The sequence below is a fragment of the Wickerhamiella sorbophila genome (genome assembly GCF_002251995.1).
Source record: "Wickerhamiella sorbophila strain DS02 chromosome Unknown contig1, whole genome shotgun sequence".
Lineage (NCBI taxonomy): Eukaryota > Fungi > Ascomycota > Dipodascomycetes > Dipodascales > Trichomonascaceae > Wickerhamiella > Wickerhamiella sorbophila.
In genome coordinates, this window is record NW_020193984.1 from 1,118,098 (window position 1) to 1,139,797 (window position 21,700).

The following is a 21,700-nucleotide window of genomic DNA, read 5'->3' on the forward strand; positions in this document are numbered from 1 at the left end:
GCCATGTGGGTTAGGGATATATCAGTGTCAACAGACCTGTCCCAAGTTGACAATGGTACTAGACGTGAAGCTTAAAGGGATCTCTAACGAGGACTTGGTTAGAGGATACCCGGGAGTGCCGGGCACGTGGCCCCGTATCAAAGGCACTATAGAGATCCGTCAAACGGGGAAAGAGGCTATGGACAAAACACCTCTGGGAATTGCCCAGGTTAGTATAGGACTGTACCGCACCGATGTGATCAACGTTCCATCAACAAACCCCATTGGAAACCAAAAAGAGCAGAGTTACCAGGTGACCAAAGTGCGGGATATTTACAATGGGTCCAGCCACGATGTCTACGCCCTTGATCTACCATTCACTCTGAATTTACCCACGAGCCGGCCCATGCCCGCTAGTATATCGTTGAAATCAGTGGAGACGACCTATCATTTGTTTGTAACCTACAAATTGACTACTCCAAGTAAGAATCCTGTCGAAGCTGTGCAGTTCCCCGTACGGATCTGCCGGTTTGATACCCTGTCCACGTTTGGCAAGTACCACGAGCCGATTGTGCGACAGGTCACGTCTCCGGACCATTTGGTCAACCTGCATTTTTCAACGCCCGCGAGCTGCTACGGCCCACGGGACTCAATTGCAATCAAGATGAAGGCGGAGGTGAACCCGGACGCATCGAAGGCCCGCAAAGTTCGCCTAAAGCGCATGTCAATTGAGCTCGTGCAGGTGACAAAGTACTTTGTGCCTGAGAAAGAAGGCAACGAAAAGACGGAAGTGGAAAAACGAACCCGAGTTGCCAAAGTTTCTCAGGATTTCGCCGACCTGCGCATCGGTGAAAAGTCACATGTTGAAGACATGTACATTACCTTACCCGAGCCCGATCTTGAGGTCAAAGACGCTGTGGCTACCAAAGAGCGGGCCGAGATTCCGGATGAGGGCCATGTGGCTTTTACTACGGCAGCGACTCTATACAAGATTGACTTTGTGCTTGTCTTGAAGGCCCGCTTTTCGCACGCCAAAGATATTGAAACCGTGCAGGACGTTACATTATGTGAATTCGATCATGCTACTTGCAGAACCCATATGGTCCACATAGTCCAGGCCGCGGAGTTAGTAGGCACCGAACATGAGCATACCTCTGCTTCGGTTTACAGCCGCCCCATCGATGTCAGAATCCAAATTCGTTAATGTATTTATATACCATGTAGTGCTGGGTACCCCGCATTGTCATCATCACCATGTCGGTATATCCAATGTCTGCTGTGAAAGTGAACGCACCCAAGGTAGCAACTGCCACCGTAATCTTCCTACACGGTCTCGGAGATAGTGGCGAGGGGTGGTCGTTTTTGCCTGGTGAGGTTTATAGACGCTCCAGCCTCCAGCACATCAAGTTTATTCTCCCCAACGCTCCGGTCCGTCCGATCACTGTGTTCGGACAGGATGCTCCTGCTTGGTACGACGTTGGTGCGTTTGGCCCCGGCTCGTCGCAGGACGTTGAAGGCACACTCACCGGCCTCAACACGGTCAAGGCATACATCGAGGAAGAAATCCGAAACGGCGTCCCGCCCGAGCGCATTGTTGTTGGCGGTTTCAGCCAAGGATCGTCCTTGACGATGGGTACCGCAGTGACTTTGGACAAAAAGATTGCTGGATTCATCCCAATTTCCGGGTTCGTGCCCGTCGTCAAGGCTATTGCGCCCCTGGCCAAGCCCGACAACCTGGACACCCCGATCCTCCAAATGCACGGTACTGCCGATGAAATTGTGCCCTTCAAGACCGGCGTTGTGTCGAACGAGATCATGCGAAACAAGTTCCACTTCACCAACATCGAATGGCATGAGTACCCGGGTCTTGCGCACAACATCAACCCGCAAGGCCTGGAAGACATTTTGAACTTTTTAGAGCGGGTCGTTCCTAGTGTTTAATGTGTCTGGTTCATAGATAATAAATTAAAGAAATGGTTCTAGCGTCTACCTCGTCCCGAGCACCTGGCGATATGTGCCGCAAAGCGGTGCCCGGCCACCTGTCTCTCGCAATTGGGACATTCGAAATAGCGGACTTCGGTGCTTTTTTCCAGCCCGTAGATGTCTCGTCCTGGTGCGTTCACTTGGAGCGCTCGCTTCGATAGCACGCCCTTGACGGGCTGTACATTCTCTGCCTTGCCGTACTGGCTGCGGACCTTCTTCTCGTAAAGTAATGCCGGTACCAAGGCCTCTTTGCACTGCACTTCCAGCATCCATTTCAGGATCTCTACGCTGATCGCTTGTGAGTCCATTATTTAGAAGCTGAGTAACTGCGCAGTGTTTTGGGAGAACGGTTGACAAAAAGATCCCGATGAGCGACAGCGAAGATGAGGTGCAAGACTGGTTGGCGCTTACCAGGGTCCAAGATGCTGCTGTTTTGAAGCGAGGCGAAAAGGACTTTGCTCCTGACGGGACAAATATCCAGCAGTCGATCCTAGACCGCAGTAGAAATGCCATGTACGATGCGCTGAATCACCCTCGAGCCACTTCGGCAAAAAACCTTGTCTATGGCGAATGGGACTCGGAGCGACAACAGGTCAGAGTCGACAAGCCAAAGGGAACCCACTTTTTCACGATGGGGAAGGCTGAGCGGACTGCGACGTTCCTTGATCCAGAAGAAGCTGTTTATCTAGCTCAGCGCGGGACGCTGCAGGTCATGTACAGGGGCAACGCTCTGAGTATTGAGGGTATTTGTGCGTTTTGCATGAGTGCGTGTCGACAGGAAAATATGCTCGTGTACTCCTATTTAAAAAAGCTCGGTTACATTGTCCGCAGAGCGCCTGCTCTCGAGCAATGTGTCCCAGAACCAATACAACACCTCAGGCAGTCTCAGGGCTTTTGGTTTTGGTTAACCCAGCCGTGGCATGAACAGCTGGCATGGCGTTCAGTGTACAGGTCGTATTCTCAGGTTTATCGTGATCTATCAATTGTTTCTACTGCTCGGCAAACCCATGTCGAACCAATTGCTGCCCATTATCACGTCTACAAGCCAGGCACGCAATTCAAAAAGTCCAAGCCGCTCCCACCAGATTTCTACGTACGTGTCGTTGATGCTCGCCGTCAGAACATACCCACCCTTACTGAAACGCGGGGTCTGTTCGCCAGTGTGCCCGAAACGAACGAGGCACCCAAACGGTCGCCAATTACTCGAATCAAACAAGGCAAAAAGCAGGTAGTCCTGGCAGTTGTCGATGCGGGCATCGTCAGTTTTGTCCGGTTGGTCGAAACAGAGTTTGAAAGGCTTAATTAGCGCTGGTATAGCGAAGAGTCGTAAGCCGACGGCATGGTGTATCCCGAAAAATCTGACGGTTTTGGGGGCAGAACTGGTGCCTGCCCTGTATTTGTAGCAGAAATAGAAAGTGAGCCCATGTCCGGCACGATCGAGCCCTCCAAATCGTCGTAGAATTTGTGTGCGCGGTTGAGGCCTTCTTTAATGGCAAGCCAGGTTTCATACGCTTGACGGTAGCGCTCAATTGCAACTGCACGCTGAGACAAGACACTTTCGCGATCACTCGCTTGTTTGCGAACGATAGGTGAAGCCAGCGTCTGCTTCCACAAATTGCTCAGCTCATTCAAAAGAATAGTTTGATGTCTTACCGTAGAATCAACTCGCTGGATATAAGGCGAGAACTTGGCAAGTTCAGGCTTGAATAGAGCTTCTTCAATATGAGCAGTCTTACGATGAGCAACCAGCTTATCTGAAATATCATCAGCGTGGACCTTTTCTTTAAACTCTGCAAACACTTTTCGACGTTCGTTGTGGATTTTTTGGAGCTTTACAACGTCGTTTAGCACGTTTTCCAAACTTTCATTTACGGTTGCACGCTCAGAGTCATCGAGATCAAGCAAACTGATGGCCGAAGTGGCTGAAAATACAAACGATTGAGACAACGGGCTACCTGCACCAAATCCTTGACGGAGAATATCAACATCTGCCTTACATCTATTGTGGCTCGCCTCGAGCTCATTGTCAGTCGCCACTGCGGCAATCAGTGATTGTTTGATTCGTTGGGCACTGTGAGTTTCAACGCCAGTCTGCACTCGGTCAAGAATACGTTGTCGCCGGGCAGCCAAGTCAAAAACAAGCGGACCAGCACTCGAGACTTCTTGCGACCACTCTTTTACAAGACCAGGAACGCCACTGATATCCTCTGCCGACTGGTCGGGATGGCGAAGCATACTGGCAGATCGGGGCAAGTCCATGAATTCTAGAGCAGACTTTAGCTCTTCATCGGCAACATCAACTTTTTCTTGCTCATTGCGCAGCATCTGTGCCTTCTCTTCCGAATACATGCTTGCTCTTTCATGGACATCCAAAGGAATCACTCTGGAGAACAAATCCCGGCCGACAACTTTGCTAGCGACATTTTGATCAATATACAGTTTTTCAAGAGGGGTGGGCTTTGCTGCGTCGGTGGCAGGAAGATCCTCAAACACAGCGCTCACAACCTCATGATAAATAAGATCGTTGTCACGTTCCATAGTCTTGAGTTTTTCGCAGGCCAGCTCATATGACTGGTCTGATTCAGGCAATTCTTTGAAAATTGTCTTGGCTTCTTTCATGTGAGCAATTGCAGCTCCAAACTTCTTGGTAGAATCAAGATGCAGCGACATGTATAAATTGGCGTTGCCAAGCATAGTCTGCGCTTGGACGTTGCAGTGTTCGTACCACTCAGACTCACCCCAGGATTCATCATTGTAGAGAGCTTCTAGGCGAGTTCCAGCTTCTGCATACCTGTCTGCCGCAGATTTTGAAAGCTTTGACAGCAATCCAGGCTTGGTCTGACCCTCAATTGCTCTGTTCAGGAAAGCGTGCTGGGCCTGGGCGAGCATCAGTACCGAAAGAGTTTGGGCCGTCTCACTGGCACAATCAATGGTGGGTGCATGCAAAAACGACTCACTAATAAATTTGAAAATACCGGCCGCAGCTTGGTAGGCAGCGTACGATGTTTTGTGGTCGTTTGTGGCTCCAATGTGAGATTGTACAGCAGCTAGATTGAACAACACACAGGCCTTTTCGAAAGCGGCAGACGATTGGACCACTGTCTCGCCATCAAAAAGGTTCCGCCATTCGAATTTTATCCGACAACCTCGGTCGCTGAGTGGAATACGCATGTCAAGTAAATCAAGCTGGCCAAAATACCGATAGAGCAGGTCCCGCCCACTTGTGGTCAAAGGCGGATCCGATACACTTTCGCGCATGGAGTTGAAGGTTGTAATTTCAGACGCGAATTCATTCGAGGAACCATACACGTTCGTCAAATAAGACCGCAATGGTGCCACCCAATCGATCGGTTGGGCCTGCTTCAAGGGGAGGGCGATCATGACAAACGAAGCGATCGTCCAACCACTTTAAAATGGGGCTGCCTATTGATGAAGAGTCTTTAAATTCTATTTCTGCGGAGTACAAACATATCGAAAATGACATTGATCAAGCTATTTTGCAGCTGCGAGGTGGTTCATCCGCTGATGTAGCCCAAATCCTTCATGGCGTCAAAATGCGTGAACGAGAGATTAACCGGCACATAAACCGGGCAGCCAAATTGATCGATAAGGCATATCCTTGCGAAATCAGCACTGAAGATCTGGCCAAAATTACGGCCCTGGAGACTGCGGAAAATAAGAGTCTTCTAGACTTTGCCGTTTTTGTCCATCTCATGCAACAAGATCCGGAGGCCGCTCTAGCAATGATTGAAGAGTGCGACACATTAGAATCAGATGCAAAAGAAACATACGTGAATTTGGCATATTGTTTTGATATGACAGATCAACTAAAACTTGGAAGCTTTGATCCTGTGTTAGAATGGCTAGAAAACGATCTATTCCTCAGCGACGACCAGAAACTAGAATTGAACTTCGACATCCAAAGGGCAAACATATTGCTGACTTTCTCGAAAACGAGAGATAGACAATTGGCAATTACACAGATTCGGGAAACCTTGATACAATACTTTGACAAGCGAGAATCAGACATTGCCGAGCTTCCAACTGTAATCGCTATATGGGACGCACCAAAAGGCAACAGCACTTATGGCGAAGATCTGACCCAAAGATCATTATCAGCACTCAGTAAACTGGTGCGAGAAATCTACTATCGAGAGTTACAACTAAGTCCCATCTCGCCACTGCCTAAAGCCTATTTTGCTGGTAGCGAATGCCTGCGTGCGTATCCTAAAGCCCTTAAACTTATTAAATCACGGAATGCGACCTGGACAACAACGACCCAGCTGCCAATGGAGGTCCCACTCCCCCCCGATCTGTGCTTCCATCCCGTTTTCGTATGTCCTATCTCGAAAGAAGAAACCAGTAAAGACAACCCCCCGTAAGGCTTAACTGTGGGCACATTTTCGCTAAAAGCAGCACAGACGAACTGCTCAAATACTCTCCACGCGATGCCAAGTGTCCTTATTGCCCGGTGTACATCGACAAACCAATGGTAATTGAATTTAGGTGAAAAAAAAAATAAATTATTCTACACGTCCAAGTAGTCGGCTGCCACAAGCAGCTCCAATGCTAAAGAAGGCGGAACATTAAAGGTCGCGGCTCCCTCACTGGCGCGATATTTTAAACTGTAGCATAAATAGTCGCATACTTTTGCCACGATCGCTGCCTCGAGATCTAATCGTAGCCGCCCCGTTTGTGACTCCTCAAACTGCTCGCTACTTAGCATACTTCGCAGCATACCTGAGATCATTGCGGCTTCTTTGGAAATCACAAACTGAAACCCATCCGACGACTCTAGCTGAATATATTGAGGCATGCCTGCTGACAAGCCCTCATGGCCAATCCGACGTTATCTTGGGAGCGGGTTGGCAAGCGGTTTTACCGCACTTTTGAAGGCTACCATATGCAATGGGCAGTGCACGTTGCTGAATCTCACCTCGCAGTAGCTCCGTGTGGAGGCGCCATAGCAGTTTGGGATCGCACAGACGTCATTAGAGCTGGCGTGGCCCGACGGGCTCAGATAGCTATTTACAGTGGTAGTGGGCGCCTGTTGGCAACAATGCCGTGGGATCTAGGCCAAATCACTGGTGCATCCTGGTCTGTGAATGACGAGCTCATGGTTCTCGCGCAATCAGGCGTGGCAAGAAAGTATACCGACTTTGCTGGTAACTTTGTTCAACTGAGACTGCCAGAACCTGTCACACACGTTCAATGGCTTCCTGATGGATTCGTTGCACAGAGCGAAGAAAAATGGACTCTTGTTACAGACTTTTCCTCGGCATCTTTTCTGCAAATTGACCTCCCTACTCAGGTTCTCGATTGGGTAGCCGTTCCCGCAGACCCCAGTTCGGGGCGTGACCATGCCGTTATTGCTACTGCTGAATCCGCCATTCTGTACACATTTGAACAAAAACAGCATCCATTATCAATTGAGCCATTGCTCTCTCTTAAATTGTCTCCGGACAACATGTGGTTAATGGGGCAGAGGGACGGCCAAATTTACATTTATGGTACAGATACGTTCCATGAAGAATACAGGTTTGATGCTTTCCATAATCCAGCGACCTGGGTTGGTGTTGCGGCGGTAGCTGCGCTTGAAGAAGAGGACTCGCTGTCAGTTTTGGATCTCAACTCTCAGGAACGGCTGACGCTCGAATTTGAGAATGCGGTATCGATTTATTCAGAAGTTGATGGTCTGCGAGTGTTTTCAGATTACAGCCATGACTTTTTCGCCCCTGTTCCAGACGTTGTAACGGAAACTTTCAGGCTCGGTAGTCGTGCGCCTTCTGCCATTCTACTGAACTGTATCGATCTTCTTGAGAAAAAATCCCCACAAGCAAACGAAAACTTGAGCGTCATTGGTATTAGTGCATTGCCTGGTGCTGTTGACGCTTGTTGTGTGGCAGCTGCCGCGGAGCTAGATCCGAGATGGCAAAAAAAGCTATTGCGGGCGGCTTCTTTCGGGAAATCGGCACTCAATCTTTATGATTCTACTCTCTATTTAGATGTCATGGAGAAGTTGAGGATCGCCAACACTTTGCGATCTGAGAAAGTTGGTATGCTTGTCACTGTACACCAAATGGATATGTTAGGCCCCGCAAAAGTCCTACGGCGTTTGCAAGCTTTGCAGTGCTATGGTGAGGCTATCGCTGTTGCTCGAGTTCTCAAGTGTCCGGTCGAAACCGTGTATATTGCGTGGGCCTGCCATCAGATTCAGAGTAACGTTGACTTGGAAGATGCCGAACTAGAACAGCTGCTGGCGGCTACTCTAGACAATGTTTTGGGTATCTCGTACGTTGAGATTGCTCAGAATGCATTTGACGAAGGTCGTCCCAAGCTCGCCCGTACGTTGATTGATCGAGAGCCTCAGGCTCAGAGAAGAGTTAAGATCCTGTTACGTCTTCATGAACACGAAAGAGCACTGCAAGTTTCGGTTGACTCAGGTAATGTCGATCTTTTGTTCTATACCGTTCTCTCCCTTGCATCGAATGCTGAAGTATCGTTGCCTCAATTCTATCGCTTGCTGGGAGATAAGCGGACAGCCATTGAAGCCTATAAGCGGCTTTGTACCTTACAACCCAATGCTAAAGAAACGGTTCACAAATTCTTGTACCAGATGGATTTGGTCGTCGATGACATTAACCTATCTTTTACAGAGGCCTGCGTAGAGCCTGAAATTGAGCCAAAGCATATGCAGCTTGTCACAGTTCAGAAACGGTTCGCAGAACTCAAACAGACGCACTTCGAGAGCCAGGCAACAGCAGAATTTGTGGCACTATTGGCTCTCCAAAAGCAGTTGGAATCCGAATTCGAGATGCCATTTGCTAATCTATCCGCTTCTGATACCGTCGTGGCCCTTCTCAATATTTCCCAAACAAACCGAGCTCAAAAAGTCGCCAACAAGTTCCATATCAGTGACAAACAGTTTTGGTGGCTGCGGCTTCGTAGCCTTGTATCTCGCCGTGAATGGACGGACCTGCTTGAGTTTGCAAAGTCAAAAAAGTCCCCTATTGGATACCTGCCGTTCTATGAACAGACCCTGCAGGCAGGAAACCTCGAGGCTGCAGGAGCTTATGTTGATATGTGCACAAACGTCGACTACAAAGAACGTGTCCAGATGTATCTCAAAACAAATCAGCGTGATAAAGCCATTGAGCTTGCTCGAAAACTAAAAGATGAGAGTCTGGTTCCAGGTCTTTGACCTCGAGACCCTTATGTAATTTTTTTTGTAAAAGTCAACTTTTTTTTCCCAACTTGACTCGTGAAGAATGTCGGATCGAGCGCAGCAAAAGGCTCGTAGTGAGCTTTTTATTAGGTCTATTCCTGGAGATGTGACGTCAGAAATGCTCAATGAGTTTTTTGCGGATTTCGCACCAGTCAAGCACGCAGTTGTGGTCAGTGATCCTAACACTGGACAGTCCAAAGGCTTTGGTTTTGTTAGCTTTCCCAGCCCCGAGGACGCAGAGACATCTATCAACCAAGCTCGTAGAAAGCGAATCAGCGGTAAAATTCTCCAAATTGAGTATGCCCGACCCCGTGATCGTAATAATGAGTCCAAACCCACCCCGGCACCTGAACAAGATACTGAGCGTAGACGGCCCCGTTTGATTATTCGTAATGTTCCGTGGAGTTTGAGAGATCCCAAAGAGCTGGAAAAGATTTTCGGTAAATTCGGAAAGGTCACTGAAGCGTTTATTCCTCGGGGACCTAACAACCGTATGTCCGGATTTGCGTTTGTTACTATGAGGCGCAAGGCCAATGCCAAATTAGCCATTGAAGGTTGCAAAGATCTGAAGATTCACGACCGTCCAGTTGCTGTTGATTGGGCTGTTACCAAGGAGAAATGGTTGGCAGGTAGTAAGGAAGAAGCTGCAAGCGAAGACGAGGAGGAAGAGGAAGAAGAGGACGAAGGTGCAGATGAGGCCGAGGAAATATACGACGAAGAAATTGAAAACGAAGACGATTTTGAGAATGGAGAGGACGAGATTGAACTTGAAGATGGTGATAGCGATGCTGACCTTGACGAGGAGGACGCTGCGGATGAGGACGAAGAAAAGGACGAGAAACCTAAACAAAGAGGTTTGAGTGATAACCAAACCATTTTTGTTCGTAATGTGCCTTATGATGCTACTGCAGAGACTTTAAAGGAGCATTTCGAGCAGTTTGGAGCGGTAGCCTATGCTCTCCCCGTTATGGACAAGCAGCTCAACCAGCCTCGTGGTGTTGCCTTTGTAGCGTTCCGAAGTGCCTCAGATGCTCAAAAGTGTGTCGATAGTGCGCCAAATGTTACAACCTCTTCGCTGTTAATTCCAGACGATGTCGATTCCCGTTACGTTTACGAGGGTCGCATTCTTGGTGTTACACAAGCAGTTAGCAAAGAGCGAGCGGATGTCCTGGCCGAGCGTGGTGCCAAAGAACGTCTTGATGTTCTTGGTAAAGCACCCTCCAAAAAAGATAAGCGTAACTTGTTTTTGTTGAATGAAGGACGTGTCACTAGTGAGTCTAAGCTAGCACAAGTTCTCACTCCTGCTGATCTTCAAATCCGCGACAAGTCCTTCCAGTTGCGTAAACAACAGCTCAACAAAAACCCGTCGTTACATTTGAGTATGACCCGTCTTGCTGTCCGAAACATCCCCCGAAGCATGACAGAAAAGGCACTGAAAGCGCTCGGTCGCAAAGCCGTGGTTGAGTTTGCCAAGGAGGTTGCCGATAAAAAGAGACAGCCGTTGTCCAAAGAAGAGGTAATGCGATCTATTCAGTTCCAAGAGTCTTTGGGTGAATACGGCAAGAGTAAACATGGTGTGGTAAAGCAAGCTAAGATCATCCAAGAAATCAAAGGGTCTGGTGAAATTGGCCGCAGCCGTGGTTACGGATTTTTAGAAATGCGCAACCACAAAGCTGCTTTGATGGCGTTACGCTACTTGAATGCCTATCTTGTGACTAAAGCGGACTTGGCAGCTGATCCGGATGCACCCAAAGCTGCAGCAGAGTCTGGAGACTCCAAGCGCCGGCTCGTTGTGGAGTTTGCCGTTGAGAATGCACAGGTGCTCAAACGGTTGCGAGACCGTCAGTTGAAAGCTAAAGATACTGGCAGAAAGCGCAAGGCAGAGGAAGAGGCAGAACAATTACGAGCGGCTGCCGAAGCTGAAGAAGCCGCCAAACACCCTGCTGGCAACCCATCAATTGGCCGCAAGCGTCGTGCAAAGGCCCGTAAGTGAACTCTATAGTAAATATTAATGTCCTGATATTGTATGACGCAATTGCCGGGTGGTCTCCACCCAGGCCTTGGCACCACCTTCATCCGCAACGATCTTTGCGATGTCCGCAGGGGGTCCGAATTTTTTACGGCCAATGATTGCAGCGTTGCGAGTACTGGGTATACGGAGCATCTCTTGTTCAACTTTCCAGCCAGCCTTTTCGGCCAACTGTGCAACTTTATCCACCAAAGCGGCATACTCGGATACTTGAGCTTGGCCGGGGGTAACAAAACGGTGTTTGGAGCCTGAGAGGTTGTGCGAGCAACAAGGAATGGCAATAAACGGGCGATCGAGTAAAGGAAGCCACAATGTCAGCTCATCAGAATGATTGCCAACGTAAAAGGTGTTTTCGGAAGCCCCCTCGACAAAATGCAAGTATGGATCTTGGGCGTCAAACTCTGGCAGATCGTTCTTAAGGACTGCTGGAACAACCAGTTGCTCGTGTAAACATTCTTGGACATTTTTAGGGTACGTTTCCCAGGATTTTCGTTTCCGAGCGTCAATTCCTCTGCCCCGATAGCCCTCAGAAACCAATATGTGCACAAGCAGGCCGTTCCCGCAGCCCAGATCGACAAACTCAAAATCTGAAGGTGATTTGTACATTGAGCCCCATAGCTGGATAAGAAAAGCAGCAATACCCAAGTCCTCAAAAATGTGTTTAGTCGGATCCGTTTTCTCGACCCAGTTGGCCATCAAAGATGCAGAGTATTTGTGCTTGAGGGCGATATACCTGTCTTGGAATTCAATACGGTCCACCACTTGATCATGGCTTACACGTTTTGTATAGCCACTTTGGCTGCCCATGGAGTGTTTTACACATGTGTTGAGCAGGTGCAACCCGACCCGAATCAAACGATCATTAGCATCTCGAGCCAGCAATGGCGGAGTATTTTCGTAGAGCATATAGTGAACAGAACAGGTAGCGCCCCGGTGGTCAACATGATAGAGCAAAGCGACTGCTCTTGCCAGAGGCAAATAAAAAGGACAAGCGTCGGGAGTAAGTAAATGGGCAACATAAACCACCAGCCGATCGCTGTCAGTAAGATCGGTGTACAACGCGCAAGTCTGATTGGTTACTGAGTCCCTGGAAGGGTTGCGAGGAACGTTTCGCCGTACCACATATGAACTCACATGGTAACCTGGTATAGTATACAGTCTTGGTTCAGTATCGGAGAGGTTGTGAGTTAACCAGTTATCAGCCAGATCAACTTTTCTGGTCTTGGAATAATGAATTGTGTCGTTGACCATTTCCTGGTAAATATCTGCCCGCATCAGCACTGTAGAGTTCACGTTTGGATTGCGAATCACGTTCCCCATTGCGACGTCAAAGTAGATCCGAGGAAAAGTTACCGGCAATTCAAACAGCGGCTGCCAAAACTGCCCCAAAGGTGAAGCCTGGCTTCGAATATCGAGCGGCTCAATGAGTCTCTTCTTCTTGGCCTTTCTTGCTGGCATGTTTATTCGAGGATATAAACCAAAACTAACAAAAAGCCGTTTTAAAAAACTGCTGCTAGGCTTGTTGACTAAGACCAAGGTTTCGACGTATTTACAACAGGCAGGACAGAAATGGGTACTTCGCAGTTTCAGCAGCTGGATAAGCTCGGCGAGGGTACTTATGCCACGGTTTACAAGGGCCGCAATCGGGAAACGGGTCAGCTGGTCGCGCTCAAAGAGATCAATCTCGACAGCGAGGAGGGCACACCGTCGACGGCGATTCGGGAAATCTCCCTGATGAAAGAACTGAAACACGAGAACATTGTTACATTGTATGATGTGATTCATACGGAAAATAAATTGAATCTTGTATTTGAATTTATGGACAAAGATCTCAAGAAGTTCATGGAGGTCAACGGCAACAAGGGTGCCTTGGAGTTGGGCCAGGTCAAGGCGTTTATGTTCCAATTGCTGAAGGGCGTGATGTTTTGCCACGATAATCGGGTTCTGCATCGCGATCTGAAGCCTCAAAACCTGCTTATCAGTACGAAAGGCGTGCTCAAACTCGCCGATTTTGGCCTGGCTAGAGCGTTTGGTATTCCCGTCAATACCTTCTCAAACGAGGTGGTCACTCTTTGGTACCGTGCTCCCGATGTGCTCATGGGATCACGTACCTATTCGACATCCATCGATATGTGGTCTGCCGGGTGTATCATGGCTGAGATGATCACCGGCCGTCCGCTGTTCCCCGGTGCCTCAAACGACGACCAGCTGCAACGTATTTTCAAGTTCATGGGTACTCCCAACGAGCAGACTTGGCCTGGAGTGTCGAGCCTCCCGAACTATAATGCCAACTTTTATGTGTTCCCGCCTCAGGATCTCCGCCAGGTCATCCCCCAGCTTGACCATGTCGGCCACGACCTGCTAGCTCAGCTGTTGCAGATGCGTCCTGAAGCGCGAATCACTGCTCGCGATGCTCTTCAGCACCCATGGTTCGCAGAGTACCACCATCTTTACCGCTAATATAAACTATATGCTATGCTCTGCTTCAATCTCCATAAGGCGATTGAGAATGGTTTTGTTTTCAGTCTGTGATGCGTAGGCCCAAAGCTGCTCTGCGTCGGCGAGAGTGAGAGAGTGAGCGCCAGCAGCTTCCACGAGCTTCTCTGCTAGGTCATGGTAGTTTAGTTCCATAGCCTGAATTGCTGCTCCCTGTTTACAAGCGATATTGCGGGATATTAGAAGCTCGACGTCGCTCACACGCCCATTTCTCAATAGTTCGGAATACAAAATGTCGGCGTCGTCGGGAATGCAGCCACAGCGGACCAAATAAATAATTAAATCAAGTGATGCTGGGGAGGAGCTCTCTTGAAGCGACTTCGGGATATGCGGAGAGTCGAAGTCGATAATGCCAATGCGTTCTAAAAGCTCACGAGTGACAAACGGCCATGCGGTGACCTGGGTGGGTAATTGCCCGGATTCCAGCATCTGCCCGCGGATCATATACTCTGCAAGCAAAGGGGTTTTTCTCAATCTCTGGGCAAGAGTTGGAGATGCTTGGGGCAGGGCAAAATTCGAGCTCTGCACTAGAATGACTTCAAGAAGCTCCACAGGCAAACTCTCGATCCCCAGTTTTCTTGCCGGCTCTAGGCGGGCTCTTTTCAAAGATCTTTGACTTTTAAAGTCCTTTAAACATCTTTTAGATCGGTTACACGTTAAAAACCCCATTCCCACGGGGGATGTACGTTACTAAGTCCAGTTTAGAAAATTCGATAGTTAAGGCTTGGGGGAAAATATGGCCGAAGTCAAAATAGGTCGAGTCAGATCGGACTTGTGCCTACTATACATTCCAATAATGCGACAGAAAACAGAAATTTGCCGCTCTAACTCGCCGCCATCTCACTTTAGCCTTCGCTGCAGCCAGCTAGAAAAAAAAATTATGTAAGAGGAATTTTTCACAAACTTTTCCTTCTTCCGCTCTACATCAAAATGAAGGTGAAGAAGCCCACTTCCAAGCGAAAGAGCACGAAATTGCAAAAGGGCATCCAAAAGAAAATTGCTGCTCACAACCGTAAACAAAAAAAGCTTTCAAAGAAGAATGTGACCTGGAAATCACGCCAGCCCAAGGACCCGGGAATTCCAAACTCGTTCCCTTTCAAAGCCCAGCTTCTTGAGGAGATTGAGATGAACCGTCAAAGAGATGCCGAGGAACGAGAGCGCCGAAAAGAAGAGTTACGCCAACAAGCAATTGCCCAAGGTGCGACTGCAGAGGATTTGGTTACCATCAACGATCAGATCGATATGGCTGCGAATCAGAACCGATTGAGTGCCCTTTTGGAGTCTGCTCAGCAGGCGGCTGCCGACTATGAAAGTGATGATGAGGAAATGGACCTGGAGGACGAACAAGATGAAGAGCTCGGTGGTGTGTTTGAGGACATTCAGAAGGACACTTCGCGCAAAGCATTTGAAAAACATTTCAAGCAGGTGGTTGACAGCTGCGATGTGCTGATCTATGTTCTGGACGCTAGAAACCCCGATGGTACGCGGTCAAAACACGTTGAGGAGACTATTCTCGCTCATCCGAACAAACGTTTGATCTTTGCTCTCAACAAAATTGATTTGGTCCCGGAGGACGTTCTGAAGCGTTGGGTCGAGCATTTGCAACGCTCGTTCCCCACTGTTCCTCTTGCCGCCAGTGCCCCCGCAGCTAACGCTCACACCTTCAACCATGCTGGGTTTACTCGGGTCAATACTGCCACCAGGTTGCTGGAAAGCTTGAAAAAGTATGCTGCAGAGTCGTCTTTGAAACGCGCAGTGACTGTCGGTGTAATCGGATACCCGAACGTCGGCAAGTCGTCCGTCATCAACGCCTTGCTTGCTCGCCATGGTAATAACAGCAGAGCTTGTCCCACCGGTGCTCAAGCCGGGATCACTACTGATGTGCGCAGAGTCAAGGTCGACAATAAGCTGAACGTTATGGACTGCCCCGGTATTGTATTCCCCTCTGCATCTGGCAAGAAGCTCAGCCAGGTCGAGGAGCATGCTCGTTTGATTCTATTGAATGCTATGCCTCCCAAGTATATGGATGACTGCCGTCCTGCAGTGACCCGTCTGTTGAAGCGTTTGCAGAAGAACCCGCAACAGGCTGAGCTATTTATCAAGTACTACGATCTTCCTCCTCTTGTCCAAACACCTTTTGATGCATTCGTTACAAACGTTCTTGTTCATGTCGCCCGTAAATTGGGTCGTCTCGGTAAAGGCGGTGTGCCTGACTTGGGCAGCGCTGCTCTGGCTATTGTCACCGATTGGCGTGATGGCCGCGTGTCAGGATGGGCCGAGCCTCCGGCAGACAAGCCTGCAGCCAGCGTTGAAGTAGTGTCTCAGTGGGCCCAGGAATTCGATTTAGATGGCATCCTGGGTGGTCTTCTTGAGGAAAATAATTAAAAAAGCTATATTCTGTATTCGTGCTTATTAACCGATTTTTTTGATCGAAATGCGACCTCTTGGGTTGGCGGCGTTTGACAATGAACGGAGCCGTAAAAAGCAGTATCAATTAGTGGGCGACGCTTTGCTAGCCGGCAATATTGAGCAGATGAACAGCCAGCTCGCAAAGTTCAAGCAATTACTAGCCAACTTTGCTCTAGAACACGGTCGTCAAATCCGTAGTGAGCCATCATTTAGAAACGAGTTTGCCAGAATGTGCGCCGTATTGGGCGTCGATCCACTCAATTACTCGACAAAAAACGACGGCGGGTCGGTTTGGTCTACTGTATTTGCCAAGGACATCAACGATTTCTACTTTGGGCTGGCGGTGAGAATTATAGAAAAATGCCGCGAAACCAGAGGCTCGAACGGTGGCATCATTGCATTGGATAAACTACTTTCCGATTTGAACAAAGGTGCCGAGAACCCTATTTCGCAGGACGATATAGTTCGAGCTGTCGAGTCCTTGAAGCCGTTTGGGCCCGGACTGCACATTGAAAACCTCCACAATGGCTCCACAGTACTTGTGAATGTTCCCAAAGAGCTCAATCGTGATCAAACCAATGTATTGAGTGCATGTGAAGCCTTAGGATACGTGACCACGCCTATTTTAGCCGATAATATGGGCTGGGATGCCGGCAGAGGACAGTATGTTTTGGACGAAATGGTCGCCTCTGGGCTGCTATGGATCGATAAACAGGTCCAGCCAACCCAATACTGGTCGCCTGCGGCCGTAATGTGATATTTATTTTGAACTCGGGACGACACGCGTTTTACCTAATGGTTTGGAAAGAGCTAATAGACGACACTAAACAACACCGGCCAGAGAGCGTTTGGGTGCTGATTTTGGGCGCTCAGTCGCACTCGTTACGTCCGCAAACAGACATTGTTGGATTCAAGAGTCAGATTTACGAAAAAGGCGGCCGCATTCGCGCAAAAGTTCTGCTGTATGCCGTTGATTTGCCCGACCCAAGATTGGTAGAACCCCTGAAAGAAACTGAAAATGCATGTGTTATACTCTGTTTAGACTGGCTAGATGATACGCAAAAATGGCCAAAGAAGCTGGAGTCCTCGATGGCGTTGGCTAAAACTCTCCCCTCGCCGCGTCTAGTTATCTCCGCTGCGAATTTCGATAAAGTCCAGCAACAAATGGCATCTGCCACGTTCGATGAAGACGTCGAAACGCATCAAGCCTTTCTGCGATCAATAGCAATTGAATACGGTGCTGCCTTGGTGTACGATCACCCTGGTTTTGATTGGTTAGCTCTGGTCGCTGGCGAGCCTTTGGAGCCGCGGATTACCGATGATTTTATTGTGATTCCAGCTGGCTGGGATACTAAAGAACGCATACTCACATCTGTGCCACACTATGACTACAATGGCATCCTCCCGAAGCTGAGAATAGGCGGGCCGGTTCTTCCAGACATTATGCCTAAACGTAACGTCACCGAAACCGATTTTTCTGAAGTTATCAAGAATGCCACCTCTTCAGTGCCAAAGCAAGCGCCTCTAGAACTCTCTCCAGATGTGGACGATAGAGATGCCCTGGGCGGGTTCTTTGAATACCTTATAGACAGAGCTAATAGTTGATTAATCTTGGGCCATTGCATCTTTATCACCGGTAATATCGTCAAGACTGAGTTGCGGGTGCTGGTCTACCATAGTTTCTGGGTCAAAGTCGTTACTGGCCTCTTCAATTGCCCTGCTGAACAGATCTAGAGTGATTGAGTCATTTCGAGACAGACTCAAGGCTTGATTCAATCTCAATATAGCCTTATCGGGTTCCCCTAGCTGCATGTGTACAAGAGCTGCCGCTGAGAGGATGCTGGGGTCTTGTTTCGATGACTTTAAAACATGGTTGAAAAACTGTAAGCTGGTTGTGTAGTCGCCGAGCCTTCGGTAGACAAATCCTAGATTGCTGTGGATACATAACCAGCTTTCAGGATCAGATTCCAGGCTATTGGCAATTTCTAGCGCTTTCTCCAAGAACTCTCGCGCTCGATCAAGCTCATTTTTGTTATAATGCACCACTCCGATTTCATTCAGGAGCAGAGGGTCGTTATCACAGATTGAAAACGACGTCATGAGGTACTCTCCTGCCAAGCTCAAGTTGTTGAGATGTAAATGCTGCATGCCCAAAAACAAATACGGTAGGTGCGAGCCGGGGAATAGTCGAGCCGTCGTGGAATAGGCCGTGATAGCCTGTTCGTACTCGCCTTCTTGAGCAAACGTGTGAGCAAACCCAAGCCATGCCGCAGAACAGTACGGCTCCATGATACTTGCTTTGCTGAAATATCTTCTCGCGTCACTGAGGTTGCCCTTTGTAAAGTAGTAAATACCAACAGCTAGCCAGCTGACTGCTTCGTCCGGGCACTCTCGAGCCAAAGTGTGTGCGACTTCAAAAAGGCTGTTCAAGCATTTCAATTCTTGTAAACAAGTAAGATAGTTGGGGTATACACTGTAGTTGTGGGGGTCCAAAGTCAGAGCAGTCTCACAGAGATCTCTACACTCTGCATAGCGACAATGCATCAGCAAGATGTCTGATCTGACAACCATCAAATCCACGTTAGTTTTGAAGTCATACTCCTCGTCCAGAGTAGCTAGGGCATCGTTCACCATCTCCAAGTCACTGGCTTTCGACATTCGCACAACGTAGAGAGCTTTGACAAGATCAGCGTTTGCGCCAAGAACGGAAAAGTCGAGTCCTGCAATTAGCTTCCGTTGCTCACTCGACGACATGAGCTGGTGTCCTACCAACTGCGCATAAGCATCGTAACACCGCGGGTCAGTGGTAACGGCTCGGGTATAAGCTGTTTTGGCACGTTCGTAGTTATTTTGCAGTGTGTGGATCTGTCCCTCAAGATAATATAATAAAGAGCGAGAACTTGCCCCCGAATCGTCGTCGCTAGCCATCGATTGGGATTCAGCTTCAATCAAGGCATCCACTGCCGCATCGGTAACCATTGCCAAAGCTTCTTCGTATTTTTCTGCAGCAATCAGGCTGAGACCTACCAAATATCGTGCCCTGAGCGATTTCAAATGGTCCTCACGCGAAGTTAGCAGGTGCGCAGCTCGTAAATAGAACCCGCGCGCATAAAACGTCTGGGCCTGCCAGTACGCGTCCTCGCTCGAATTCGTTAGTGCCAGAACCTTGTCGCCAATCAGCTCGGCCGTCCCGTATTTATGTTGCTCGTATGCTTGTTTACACCATTTCCGCAACTGGTCGACCTGCGACTTCATTTCCCTCTCCAGTGTGGTCTTGGGATGTTGACCAATATCCCATGAAGGTGAAAAAAAAGTACACCAAGAAGCCGATGTTTTCTGTGGAGCCTGAAAACGTGAAAAAGGCAGTGAGTGTAGGCGATCTACGTGACCTGGTCTTCTGGGTACTTTCTGACCAGCATGGCCCGCCTGCGCCGCAGTGGTTGATTGTGCAGAACCGGTCGGCAATTAAGCGCATGATCTCTATCATGATTCCGGGGCTCGAGCGACCTTATGGGGAAAACGAGCTCAACGATTTTAAACCGCGCGCGTTCAAAATTGATGGGCTTCCCATATTGGATTATTTCCGTCATGTTTGGCCCACTAAAGCGCCAGGGTCCAAAAACCGATTGGATTCAGCTATTTCAGAGTTTACCCGGATTCCATTGACTCCGGCGGAGAAAAAGGAATTAGAAAAGAAACGACAAAAAACCGGGCTAAAGGCCACGTATGAAACGTTGTTGATGACGCCGGAACAGCTCAAGGAATATCCCGTGGCTAAGGATGATTCATGGATTGAGTTAGACGAGCTGGATAGAGACCCCAAAATCTTTGCTTTGGATTGTGAAATGGTGGAAGTTGGCTTGAAAAGCGAGCTCGCCCGTATCTCCATTATTGGTCAAGATGAGCAAGTTGTGTACGAGTCCTTTGTGAAACCCGCAGGAACTATCACCAACTATGTCACGGCGTATTCAGGAATCACTCCTGAAATCTTAAAGGACGTGACTACAACGCTTGAGCATGTTCAGCAATGGTTAAAAGAAAACCTTAGCCGATCCGATACCTTGCTCGGCCATTCTTTAGACTTTGACTTGAATGTTCTCCATCTTGTTCATAAAAAGATCATTGATACGGCTCTTATTTATCAAAGTCCTCGAGGAACGGCATGGAAGCCGTCGCTGAAATGGCTGGCCAAACGGTATCTTGGAATTGATATCCAAACCGGCAACGACGGCCACGATTCTGCAGAAGACGCCAGAACTTGCATGCAGCTTGTTGCCAAAAAAATAGAAAAGGGATTGAACTACGGGATTCAGGAACACACGACAGGTATTGTTGAAAAACTGAAAGAAAGTGCTCAATCTACTGCTATTGTAGACTATGGGGCGCCTCGCTGGGATCAGGGGCACGCCAAAACCGTCTGCTCTATCACCAGCGACTCTGAAGCAGCCCGAAAGGCTGCAGCCCTCACCAAGTCACACAACTTTGTTTATGTGCGATTGAGAGAACTAGAGTCTGCTGTGGGCTGGTATAAAGATTCTGTTGATATCGATATGAGCAAGGTCTACCAGGAACTGAATGCCAACATCAAAACTATTCTGGATGCAGTCGAGCCCAATACTGCAGTGCTGATTTGGAGCGGCCAGAGCGACCCCCGGGAAATGAATCGCCTACTCCAGAAAAAAAGGCAGTGGAACGAAGAGTACAAAACAAAAAAATGGGACGACATCGAGGATCCTTGGACCGAAGAACATGAAAAGAATCTTGGATCTGCCGTTAACAGCGCCCGCATGGGAATCGCGTTCCTGGAGATACTCAAGCCAGAAACGCCAGAGGTAGATGGCCCGGCACCCAAAAGGCAAAAGAAAAACTAGTTTTAACGTAAATATATTAAGCATCTTGCATTTCTACATCTTCTGTCTTTGCTGGAGTTTCTGACTCCGAAACAGGCTCAGACGGGCCGACCATAGAGGCATTTTCGCTTGCGTCTGTGGGATCAATCGACACAGGCTCGACAGAAGTCTCAAGAATGGTTGATACCTCTTTGGATTCGGGCTCGACTGATGATTGTGGCTTGCTGGAGTATCCGCTGGAGATACCAGGGATGGCTTCACCGCCGACGGCGCCGCGAATATCAATAGCAGACAGGCCATTGTCAACCGACATTGCCATGTCCACGTTGGCACTAGTCACAAACTCAATGGTGCCCTCACCGTCGTCCAACGGCTTGAAGTCATCAACAGTTACCCAGGCAGTATAGGCAAAGTCGCGGACCGGCCGCTCTTCCTCGGAACCTTGGTCGTTGGACCCCTTGTACTGGACGCTTTCCAGCCGCCAGTGTGTGACGTTTGTGTCCACGTCTGTGCTGTAAGGAATCGTGTGGTGCTTCCTTGACCGGCCGAAGATGGATCTACGCGACATGTTAGTAAGAAAGTGATCGAGGTTGGCGGACGGACGTTTTGTACGCCATGCGAGTGGACTATTTACGGAAAGGGGTAAATTGGTTGTGTCTATTTAGAAGCCAAGTTGCACTCATTGAAATTCGCTACCGGACTCCCGCGGACCGCTGAGAGCGTTCTGAC

At 48.8% G+C, this 21,700-nt stretch overlaps 17 protein-coding genes across 17 annotated transcripts; 11 read left to right on the top strand and 6 right to left on the bottom strand.

Annotated features, from left to right (window-relative positions):
• Positions 1 to 52: 52 nt before the first annotated feature.
• B9G98_00664 (Arrestin family protein 1) lies at positions 53 to 1,183 on the top strand (the record flags this gene model as incomplete). Its single annotated transcript, XM_024807222.1, has 1 exon — positions 53 to 1,183. The coding sequence occupies one exon, from the start codon at positions 53 to 55 to the stop codon at positions 1,181 to 1,183; it is 1,131 nt and encodes a 376-aa protein (XP_024662990.1).
• A 50-nt stretch (positions 1,184 to 1,233) lies between these two features.
• Positions 1,234 to 1,920, top strand: B9G98_00665 (Acyl-protein thioesterase 1; the record flags this gene model as incomplete). The annotated part of the gene is made up of 1 exon (XM_024807223.1): positions 1,234 to 1,920. The coding sequence occupies one exon, from the start codon at positions 1,234 to 1,236 to the stop codon at positions 1,918 to 1,920; it is 687 nt and encodes a 228-aa protein (XP_024662991.1).
• A 38-nt stretch (positions 1,921 to 1,958) lies between these two features.
• B9G98_00666 (SAGA-associated factor 11) lies at positions 1,959 to 2,270 on the bottom strand (the record flags this gene model as incomplete). Its single annotated transcript, XM_024807224.1, has 1 exon — positions 1,959 to 2,270. The coding sequence occupies one exon, from the start codon at positions 2,268 to 2,270 to the stop codon at positions 1,959 to 1,961; it is 312 nt and encodes a 103-aa protein (XP_024662992.1).
• Positions 2,271 to 2,286: 16 nt separating this feature from the next.
• Positions 2,287 to 5,343, bottom strand: B9G98_00667 (Vacuolar protein-sorting protein BRO1; the record flags this gene model as incomplete). Its single annotated transcript, XM_024807225.1, has 1 exon — positions 2,287 to 5,343. One exon carries the CDS (start codon positions 5,341 to 5,343, stop codon positions 3,265 to 3,267), a length of 2,079 nt encoding a protein of 692 aa, XP_024662994.1. The 3' UTR covers positions 2,287 to 3,264.
• Positions 2,330 to 3,268, top strand: B9G98_00668 (putative tRNA-splicing endonuclease subunit sen54; the record flags this gene model as incomplete). The annotated part of the gene is made up of 1 exon (XM_024807226.1): positions 2,330 to 3,268. The coding sequence occupies one exon, from the start codon at positions 2,330 to 2,332 to the stop codon at positions 3,266 to 3,268; it is 939 nt and encodes a 312-aa protein (XP_024662993.1).
• Positions 5,344 to 5,375: 32 nt separating the features above from the next.
• On the top strand, positions 5,376 to 6,344 carry B9G98_00669 (LisH domain-containing protein C29A3.03c; the record flags this gene model as incomplete). Its single annotated transcript, XM_024807227.1, has 1 exon — positions 5,376 to 6,344. The coding sequence occupies one exon, from the start codon at positions 5,376 to 5,378 to the stop codon at positions 6,342 to 6,344; it is 969 nt and encodes a 322-aa protein (XP_024662995.1).
• Positions 6,345 to 6,796: 452 nt separating this feature from the next.
• B9G98_00670 (putative vacuolar protein sorting-associated protein 16) lies at positions 6,797 to 9,163 on the top strand (the record flags this gene model as incomplete). The annotated part of the gene is made up of 1 exon (XM_024807228.1): positions 6,797 to 9,163. The coding sequence occupies one exon, from the start codon at positions 6,797 to 6,799 to the stop codon at positions 9,161 to 9,163; it is 2,367 nt and encodes a 788-aa protein (XP_024662996.1).
• Positions 9,164 to 9,230: 67 nt separating this feature from the next.
• On the top strand, positions 9,231 to 11,180 carry B9G98_00671 (Nucleolar protein 4; the record flags this gene model as incomplete). Its single annotated transcript, XM_024807229.1, has 1 exon — positions 9,231 to 11,180. The coding sequence occupies one exon, from the start codon at positions 9,231 to 9,233 to the stop codon at positions 11,178 to 11,180; it is 1,950 nt and encodes a 649-aa protein (XP_024662997.1).
• Positions 11,181 to 11,195: 15 nt separating this feature from the next.
• On the bottom strand, positions 11,196 to 12,674 carry B9G98_00672 (tRNA (uracil-O(2)-)-methyltransferase; the record flags this gene model as incomplete). The annotated part of the gene is made up of 1 exon (XM_024807230.1): positions 11,196 to 12,674. One exon carries the CDS (start codon positions 12,672 to 12,674, stop codon positions 11,196 to 11,198), a length of 1,479 nt encoding a protein of 492 aa, XP_024662998.1.
• Positions 12,675 to 12,785: 111 nt separating this feature from the next.
• B9G98_00673 (Negative regulator of the PHO system) lies at positions 12,786 to 13,676 on the top strand (the record flags this gene model as incomplete). The annotated part of the gene is made up of 1 exon (XM_024807231.1): positions 12,786 to 13,676. The coding sequence occupies one exon, from the start codon at positions 12,786 to 12,788 to the stop codon at positions 13,674 to 13,676; it is 891 nt and encodes a 296-aa protein (XP_024662999.1).
• A 6-nt stretch (positions 13,677 to 13,682) lies between these two features.
• Positions 13,683 to 14,381, bottom strand: B9G98_00674 (hypothetical protein; the record flags this gene model as incomplete). The annotated part of the gene is made up of 1 exon (XM_024807232.1): positions 13,683 to 14,381. The coding sequence occupies one exon, from the start codon at positions 14,379 to 14,381 to the stop codon at positions 13,683 to 13,685; it is 699 nt and encodes a 232-aa protein (XP_024663000.1).
• Positions 14,382 to 14,642: 261 nt separating this feature from the next.
• Positions 14,643 to 16,097, top strand: B9G98_00675 (Nuclear GTP-binding protein NUG1; the record flags this gene model as incomplete). The annotated part of the gene is made up of 1 exon (XM_024807233.1): positions 14,643 to 16,097. One exon carries the CDS (start codon positions 14,643 to 14,645, stop codon positions 16,095 to 16,097), a length of 1,455 nt encoding a protein of 484 aa, XP_024663001.1.
• Positions 16,098 to 16,146: 49 nt separating this feature from the next.
• On the top strand, positions 16,147 to 16,878 carry B9G98_00676 (Vacuolar-sorting protein dot2; the record flags this gene model as incomplete). The annotated part of the gene is made up of 1 exon (XM_024807234.1): positions 16,147 to 16,878. The coding sequence occupies one exon, from the start codon at positions 16,147 to 16,149 to the stop codon at positions 16,876 to 16,878; it is 732 nt and encodes a 243-aa protein (XP_024663002.1).
• Positions 16,879 to 16,916: 38 nt separating this feature from the next.
• Positions 16,917 to 17,719, top strand: B9G98_00677 (hypothetical protein; the record flags this gene model as incomplete). Its single annotated transcript, XM_024807235.1, has 2 exons — positions 16,917 to 17,689; positions 17,716 to 17,719. The coding sequence occupies 2 exons, from the start codon at positions 16,917 to 16,919 to the stop codon at positions 17,717 to 17,719; spliced, it is 777 nt and encodes a 258-aa protein (XP_024663003.1).
• A 7-nt stretch (positions 17,720 to 17,726) lies between these two features.
• Positions 17,727 to 19,376, bottom strand: B9G98_00678 (Anaphase-promoting complex subunit cut9; the record flags this gene model as incomplete). The annotated part of the gene is made up of 1 exon (XM_024807236.1): positions 17,727 to 19,376. One exon carries the CDS (start codon positions 19,374 to 19,376, stop codon positions 17,727 to 17,729), a length of 1,650 nt encoding a protein of 549 aa, XP_024663004.1.
• Positions 19,377 to 19,417: 41 nt separating this feature from the next.
• On the top strand, positions 19,418 to 20,992 carry B9G98_00679 (hypothetical protein; the record flags this gene model as incomplete). Its single annotated transcript, XM_024807237.1, has 1 exon — positions 19,418 to 20,992. One exon carries the CDS (start codon positions 19,418 to 19,420, stop codon positions 20,990 to 20,992), a length of 1,575 nt encoding a protein of 524 aa, XP_024663005.1.
• Positions 20,993 to 21,008: 16 nt separating this feature from the next.
• B9G98_00680 (hypothetical protein) lies at positions 21,009 to 21,539 on the bottom strand (the record flags this gene model as incomplete). The annotated part of the gene is made up of 1 exon (XM_024807238.1): positions 21,009 to 21,539. The coding sequence occupies one exon, from the start codon at positions 21,537 to 21,539 to the stop codon at positions 21,009 to 21,011; it is 531 nt and encodes a 176-aa protein (XP_024663006.1).
• Positions 21,540 to 21,700: the final 161 nt, after the last annotated feature.